The 8,558-nt window shown below is 34.4% G+C and overlaps 1 protein-coding gene across 2 annotated transcripts; it reads left to right on the top strand.

Annotated features, from left to right (window-relative positions):
• Positions 1-213: 213 nt before the first annotated feature.
• On the top strand, positions 214-2,698 carry LOC113871271 (actin-depolymerizing factor-like). 2 transcript variants are annotated; one of them, XM_027508260.1, is made up of 3 exons: positions 214-368; positions 1,341-1,606; positions 2,199-2,698. In XM_027508260.1, exons 1-3 carry the CDS (start codon positions 342-344, stop codon positions 2,347-2,349), a joined length of 444 nt encoding a protein of 147 aa, XP_027364061.1. In that variant the 5' UTR covers positions 214-341; the 3' UTR covers positions 2,350-2,698. The 2 variants fall into 2 exon arrangements, with proteins under 2 accessions (XP_027364061.1, XP_027364062.1); XM_027508261.1 differs by having other exon boundaries at positions 342-359; positions 2,199-2,646.
• Positions 2,699-8,558: the final 5,860 nt, after the last annotated feature.

The raw sequence follows: 8,558 nt of genomic DNA, 5'->3' as shown, positions 1-8,558 counted from the left end.
AGAAAAACCTACAAAACGACATTGCCCAGTGTTTCTTAGTTGCGTTTCCTTTTTGTCCTTGTTTTCCCTTTCCTTCGGTTTTACTTTACCTCTTTCCCTTTCTTCTAGGAAAGTGACGAGAATATATACCTTTTTTTTTTTTTTTCTAATTTCCTTTTATATTTTCTTTACAATAGAATAAATAATTTTGAACTATTTTCTCCAATTTTCCTTTCGGTGGCTGCTAGCTGCGTTTTTCTCCTCTTCTATTCTCCACACAATTTCTCTCTCCCCTCTCTCTCTCTTCCTCACACACTTTCTCTCTCAAGAAATCTCTCTTCTTTGCACACTGTAGCGTAGCCATGGCTTTCAGAATGGGAGTGGGAAGGGTAAGCTTGCTTTTGCTCTTCCACCTTCGTGCCGCACCTTTTTTTTTTTTTTTTAATTTTCTTATTTTGACTGTGTTGTTGTAAGCTAGATTTCGACAAACGTTGTTGTTGTTGCTGTTTTTTTTTTTTTTTGCTCTCGGATTTAGTGTTTTTCTCACTACAAATTTTGGTTCTCCATTATTGGATTTTTAATTTTATTTTTTAATAAGTATCTTGTTTAATCATGAGTTTTTAGTTTGTTACATTCACTTGACACTAAATTGATGTCGTCGATCTTAGTATACAGCTACGAAGATATTGCAGATGATGTTTCTCACGAATTTTTTTCTATCTTTCTTTTTCTAATTTTTATTTTCAACTTCTTTCGTTTCGTTTGTTTGTGTTTTCCTTGATTTGGGTCCTTGATGCTAGTGTTTTGATGCTTGTCGTTGATGCATTGGTGTTGGACCTGGCATATGTTATGTTTTAAGTGCTATTTTGGGTTGGTTATGAATACGGCTTAGAAATTGAAAATGGGAAGATTTTTTTTGTTTAAATTTCAACAGGGTTCATGATACAAATGTTCTTACGAAAAGGTTAAGAAACCAAACTAGATCATATGCTACCAAAAGAAAGCTTTTTGAGTACTTCATTCCTTTCTGATGCATGAAGTTGCTTTGAGTTGCAATTACCTTTAGGGATGCCTATCTTCCAACTTAGTTTAATATATCAGAAATTTCTCTTAATCCAGGGTAGTGGATGCATGACAAGTATATGATTGTAGTATTGTACTGTTTTGACATTTTTTACACACTTACTGTATATGCATCTTGTGCCCTGGAGTAAGAGAAATCACATGCCTTAGGAGTATGATTGTATGTCCTATGGGATTGTTGAAGTTGTGTTGTTGAAGGACATTATTATTATTGGTTGGCTAAAACATTTAATTTAAAATTGACTATACTTTATAATTAATATGTGGGTTCAATGTAGGGAAATGCTTCTTCTGGCATGGGTGTTGCTGAGCATAGCATAAACACATACCTGGAACTGCAGAGGAAGAAAGTTTATCGCTATGTGATTTTTAAGATTGATGAGAAAAAGAAAGAGGTTGTGGTTGAAAAAACTGGAGGCCCTGCTGAGAGCTATGATGATTTTACTGCATCCTTGCCTGAAAATGATTGCCGATATGCTGTCTTCGACTTTGATTTTGTGACATCTGAGAACTGCCAAAAGAGCAAAATCTTTTTTATTGCATGGTTAGTTACATAGTTTATTGTACAACGATAGAAATTGCATATGAAATCATTCAGTTTTCTTACATTGATTTTGGCATACACTGCTTTACATATGTGGATATAGCATTTTACTGTTGCAATTACATATCTTACGCTCAAGTCTTAAAAGAAGGATATATTCTTATAAACTAAGACAAATCTGAGAGAGGGCATTGTAATCACTTTGCTCATCTAAAGATGTGTCTCTGGGTAAAGTAGAAAGCTGATGGCAAAATGTAAAGTGGATAGTCACTATAATACCTTTTGAACTTCAGACCACATGGTAGACTATAAGTATGTTTCCAAGAATCACTTCAAAGTCTGGAAATAATTTATAGGAATTTGAGGTTTCTGACAGAATGTTTTGCTAAGTGCTAGAACTATCCATGTACATCTGTAGCCTTTGAAAAGGTCTTTTATTTGATGCTCCCTTACCAAAAGTTGACATAATCTTTCATCAGACAACTTTCCTTCGGTTGGATGTCAATCTTGAACTGTTAAATATATTAAAAAACATAAATTTCTCCTTTACTGGACTTTATTCAGTTTATTTTATGGATTGTTTATTTTATAGGTCTCCTTCGGTGGCTCGCATTCGTCCGAAGATGCTTTATGCAACATCCAAGGACAGGTTTAGAAGGGAGCTGCAGGGCATCCATTATGAAATTCAGGCAACGGACCCAACAGAGATGGATCTTGAAGTCCTCAGAGACCGTGCAAACTGAGCTGCTACACCGGAGGTTTATACCTTGGTGATGTATTTAGGATATCTGACAACTCAGGGAATGATGTTGACTGATACCCTTAAGTTTTAGTATGGTCTTTTCTGTTGGATACATTTCACATAAATAACTTATCATCATTTATCAAGTAAATAACCTACACCTCTGAAGGCTGATTAGGGGTTCCTACCTAAGAAACCCCACTGCAGGGGAATTTGACCTCTTCCTTATTGCCATGATGCTTCTCAGGTGCAGATTAATATAATTATGATGATTATTGAAAATTCGACTTCTGTTTATGCAATTCAAATTCTGTCATCGGAAGCAATTGATGAATCTAGTTTGTTGCATGCCAATTCTTGTGTGGATTCATTTTTGTTGCCAGTCCCAACCTAGGAATATTTGTTTTCTGAAGCACCAGGCTTGGAAACTAACGAAAACAAGCCACACGAGTGATGGAAAATATGCGCTGCAAATAATAGCATATGAACTAAACATTTTTTTTCCATAGATTTCACATACCCATTCACTTGCCTTTATTTTCAATCTCCCAATTTTTCCAGATAATAAATGTCATTGATTTCTAACTACCCGATGATATTATGCAAAAGCCTGGGGCACCACCACCATTATTGCCAACTACCTTCCTTGACCTTTCATTTTTATCTGTTTTCTCTCAAAAGTGGGAACATATATTACCATTCTCTAGTATTATTAGAATTTGGATCCCTTGATATTTAGTCTTAATTTAAACACTCAAGTCATTTAATAATTGCTTATAAAATGTAAGATTGACTAATTTAACTACTGATTTGAAAGTTTTTATTAAATAGATTAACTTTTGTTATCATAAGAATAATATAAGATAATTTAATGGTTTAATTGATCAATATTCTATTTTATAAAAAGTTATTAAACAAAATAAATATTTAAATTTAATATCTGATGTTAACGGTTCTGTCTTTTTTTATTAGAAAGTATGAACCATCTAAATTACATTAACTGGTTATGAAGGTTTTTATTAAAAAATAAAGTAGTTAGTTGCTTAAAATTGATGTTAACAAAATTTTTATATAAAAATGGGAACAGTAGATAGAAATATAGTTGTCTTGGGTCGTGTTAATCCTGTAAACCTTTTTCTGTTTGAAAGTGAGTCGACAGATTATTAGAGAATTTCAAGTCTTAATGCTTGTCATGCCCAGCAGTGTCACTGGAAAAACTAGTTTTAGTGGAGAGATTCTTAATCATGGAGTTTCTCTTACAGGTGATGTAGAGTCGTGTCCTCACAAGGTATTTCATGTTCTCACAAATCAAACTAGAAATAAATAACAGAAAATGCAGAAAACTTAAAAAGAATAGGGAAAAAAAGAAAAACACAAATTTATAATGTGGTTCAGCCAATGTGGCCTACATTCACAGGAGAGAGCAACCAAAACTCATTCACTAATTTATTAAGAACTGATTACAAAGAATCCACCTAATACCTCGCTTGTAAGAAGATTAGAAACAAACTTTATAAAGGGAACTAACAGTTTCTATCAGCAAATCTGTTATTATGTTTTTAACATGTTTTTGAGTCATAACATCATCACAAATCTCTACCTTGACTCTAAAACATTAGACATAAGTTGTTTCCTTGAGTTGCTCTCCCACTTATCTTCAATCACCTTGTGAAATTGATTAAGTCCAAGCAATGCTTGAACTTTACTTTAGGAAGGGACTTTGTCAACATATCTGCAGGATTTTTCTCAGTTGCAATTTTCAGCACTTGAACCTCCTTTGAATCAATCACTTCTCTAATGAAATGAAACTTCACATCAATATGTTTAGTCCTTTCATGATAAGTTTGATGGTTTGCCAAATGAATAGCACTTTGGCTATCACAAAAGATATTAATCCTAGCTTGACTTATGCCTTGATCATTAACCAAACTCCTTAACCATAATCCTTCCTTTACACCTTCTATAAAAGCAATGTATTCAGCCTCAATAGTTGATAAACCTACCACTGATTGTAAATTTGCTTTTCAAGTGACTGTTGTCCCAAACAAGGTAAAAACATAACCAGAAATAGACTTTCTGGTATCAATACAACTTGCAAAATTTGCATCCACATACCCTATTATAGTATCACTTCTAGCTAGCCTCTTCTTAAATCTCAAACCACAATCCAATGTACCATTAAGATATCTAAGCACTCACTTAAGAGCATTCCAATGAGCTGTACCAAGATTTGCCATGAATTTGCTTATAAAACTAATAGCATAAGCTAAGTCTGGTCTGTTGCACACCATTCCATACATGATACTGCCAACAGCACTTGCATAAGGGATAGATAAACTTCATTTCATTCCTTTCTTCCTCAGTTTTAGGAGCTTGAGAAACTGAAAGTTTAGTAAGAGATCTCAAAGGTGCGTGGACAAGCTTAGATTGATGCATTCTAAATCTTTTAACCACTTTCTTTAGGTAATTTTGCTGAGATAAAAACAGTTCTCCATCAGTCTTGTTCCTTACAATGTTCATGCCTAAGATCCTTCTAGCTGGTCCAAGGTCCCTTCATTTCAAACTCAGAACTGAGTCTATCTTTGAAAATCTTTATCTCTTTTATGTTAGGACTGGCCAACAGAATATCATCCATATATAGCAGTAAATACAACACACACTCCTCATTTCTCTTAAGAACATACACACAACTGTCATATCTACACTTATTGAAGCCAAACTTTACAAGAAAAGCATCAAACTTCTTGTACCACATTCTTGGACTCTGTTTTAGGCCATATAAAGACTTCTTTAGCAAACAAACTTTATTCTGTTCTGCTGCAAAACCTTATGGTTGCTTCATAAAGATAGTTTCCTCCAATTCTTCATGTAAAAATGTTGTTTTCACATCCATTTGCTCCAATTCCAGGTCCAACTGATTCACTAAACTCAATAAAATTCTTATAGAACAATGTTTCACAACAGGTGAAAAGATTTCATTGTAATCCATTCCTTCAACTTGAGTAAAACCCCTTGCTACAAGCATTGCTTTGAATCTTGGTGACTCCACTCCTGGTATGTCTTCTTTCCTCTTGAAGATCCATTTACAACTCACAACTCTCCTGTCTTTTGGTAAGTCTACAAGTTCTCAGGTCTGGTTCTTCATAAGAGATTCCATTTCTTCTTGTATAGCCTTCATCCACTGCTATGATTCACAACTCTCCATGGCTTCCTTAAAGGTTCTTGGCTCTAGATTTTGAATTTCTTCTGCCACACTAAGAGCATAACAAATCAAATCTGCATAGCCAAATTTGTTTGGTGGTTTATAAATCCTCTTAGCTCTATCTCTGACCAGCTGATAATTAGAATCATTATACAAGTTTGTAGTTGCACCTGCACTAGAGCTAGATGTTTTTGCTGGTTTTATTTTTGAGTCTATAACTTCAGAATTTTCTCCTTTTGTATCTGAAACTTGAGTAAGAGACTCCACCTCAAACTGAGTATGTTCCCTGTTTGAAGTATTTTTCTGTTGTTCCTCCATCAACATACCCATTTTAGTTTCATCAAAGGTGACATATCTGCTTATAATGCACCTTCCTCCTCTTGCTTCAAGTCTTCATAACTTGTAACCCTTCACACCTTCAGGATATCCAAGAAAAATGCACTTGACAGCTCTTGGTTCTAGCTTTCCTTCCTTAATATGAGCATAAGCAAGTGATCCAAATACTCTCAGTCTTGAGTAGTCTGCTGGCTGCCCATTCCATGCTTCCATAAGAGTTTTAAAATCTAAAGCTGATGAGGGACACCTATTTATCAAGTATATTGCAATAGTGACAGCTTCTCCTCAGAAACTCTGGCATTCTTGCTCCAAGAAGCATACATCTCACTCTTTCCAAAATAGTTCTATTCATCCTTTCAGTCAGGCCATTCTGTTAAGGTGTATTAGGTATTGTTCTATGTCTTTTAATACCTTGATTCCTACAAAACTCAACAAACTACTCTGAAAGAAACTCCAGGCCATTTTCAGTTCACAAAACCTTAAGTTTATATCCTGTTTGGTTTTGAATCAAAGTGTGTCATTCCTTAAACCTTTTAAAAGTTTTAGTTTTATCCTTTAACACATACAACCAAACTCTTCTAGTAAAGTCATCAATTATGGTAAAGAAATAAGAACCTATACCTAGAGTTTTAACCCTTGAAGGTCCCCATAAATCAGAATGCACATACTCAAAAAGTCTACTTGAAACATGCATGCCAGACCCAAATTTAATCCTGTAAGATTTTTCTAACACAATTTTCACAGAAATCTAACTTATTCAATTTTTCACCCTTAAGTAAATTTTGTTTTTCATATTCAATTAATTCTTTTTCACTAACATGCCCAAGTCTAAGATGTCACAATTTTGCTTTATCAATTAAACAATTACTAACCACAGCAGAACCATCTAAGATAAACAAGCCATTATTTTTATCCTTGTTACTTTTAGCAATGATTAAAGCTCCATTTCAAATCTTAAGAATACCATGCTGAATTTTAGTTGAGTATCCTAAAACATCAAACATGTTTATAGAGATAAGATTTCTTTTTAGTTCAAGCACATACCTCACATCCTTGAGGAGATATTCCCTGTTATCAAACATCTTCAATCTGATGGTTCCAAGACTTTGCACTTTGCAGGGATGATTATCCCCCAACAAGACTATTCATCCTTCTTTCAGCTCCAAGGTCTCAAAATAATCCTTCTTTGGACACATATGAAAGGAGCAGCCTGAGTCCATGACCCAATCCTTTGAGGTTTGTGATGTAGACAACCAAAACTCCTACACTTTCATACCCATCTGTAACAGCTGCTAAGTCTGCTGAATCAGTAGAGAGCCTTGCATTGTTATTGCCTTTTTTAGGACAGTCTTTCTTGAAATGACCTGTCTTGTGACAATTGAAGCACTTGTATTTAGTCTTTTCCCCATTCTTGGACTTAGACTTAGACCTATTACCCTTCTGTCCTTGCATTTTCTTCTCAGTTCTTCCCCTTGACACATTCAAGCTTTCCCCATTACTGTCAAACTTAGTTTCCCGTTGCCTTTGCAACTCCTTAGTTCTGATGGAGGTTTGGACCTCTTCCAACGTAATGGTCTGTTCCTTGCCAAAAAAAAAGAACATCTTTGAAATGTTCATAATTCTTGGGTAGAGAATTCAACAGCAAAAGGGCCTTGTCTTCATTACCAAGATTCACTTCAATGTTCTCCAAGTCATTCAGAATTTTATTAAATTCTGTCAATTGTTCATTAATTAATTTTGTTTCATCCATCTTGAAAGAGTATAGTTGCTGCTTCAAACAAAGTTTGAGTCAAGGATTTTGTTTTGTACAAAGATTCTAGCTTGCTCTATATTGCTGCAACAATTTTCTCCTTTACAACCTCTCTTAAAGCTTTGTTTCCAAGACACAAGATTATAACACTTCTTGCCTTCTCACTCAAATCAGCTTTTTCCTTGGGAGTTAATGAGCTTGACATATTCTTTTCTCCCTTAATAGCTTCTGCACATCCTTGTTGAGTCAAGATAGCATCCATCTTGATCCTCCACGAGCCAAAATCATTGTCTCCTGAGAATTTCTCTATGTCATACATGGTAGTTCTCATTCTTGAAGTTTCTAGCTTGATTGTCCCCACAGACGACGTCACTTGTAGAGTCGTGTCCTCACAATGTGTTTCGTGTCCTCACAAATCAAACCAAAAACAAATAACAGAAAACAGAAAATGCAGACAACTTAAAAAGGATAGGGAAAAGAAGAAAAACACCAGATCTTTAATGTGGTTCAGCTAATGTGGCCTATATCCACAAGAAAAGAATCTACCTAATACCTCACTTATAATAAGACTATAAACAAACTTTATAAAGGAAACTAACAGTCTTAACTGAATTGGAAACTAATAGTTTCTAACAGCAAATATGTTATTCTATTTTTAACATGTTTTTGAGTCATAACATCATCACATATACTATATTTAACGGTTGACATGTACCAAAGTATTCTATAAAAAAAGGGTATATTCCTTTCATGTCACGGTTCATACCATCTTATCTATGTTAAGTAGAATGTCTATGGTAATTATTATTGGATTTATTATTATTATTATTATTTTGGGGGGAAATTCATGATTCAATTTTACTTAAAATACTTATCCATGAATTCTTGAGTTCTAAAACTTTAGTGTTAATATTGTCACTGA

The sequence above is a fragment of the Abrus precatorius genome, unplaced genomic scaffold (assembly GCF_003935025.1).
Source record: "Abrus precatorius isolate BTA unplaced genomic scaffold, Abrus_2018 Scaffold7, whole genome shotgun sequence".
In the NCBI taxonomy this organism is placed as follows: domain Eukaryota; kingdom Viridiplantae; phylum Streptophyta; class Magnoliopsida; order Fabales; family Fabaceae; genus Abrus; species Abrus precatorius.
Note: the sequence above shows the minus strand (reverse complement) of the source record. Positions and strands in the feature narration are given on the sequence as shown.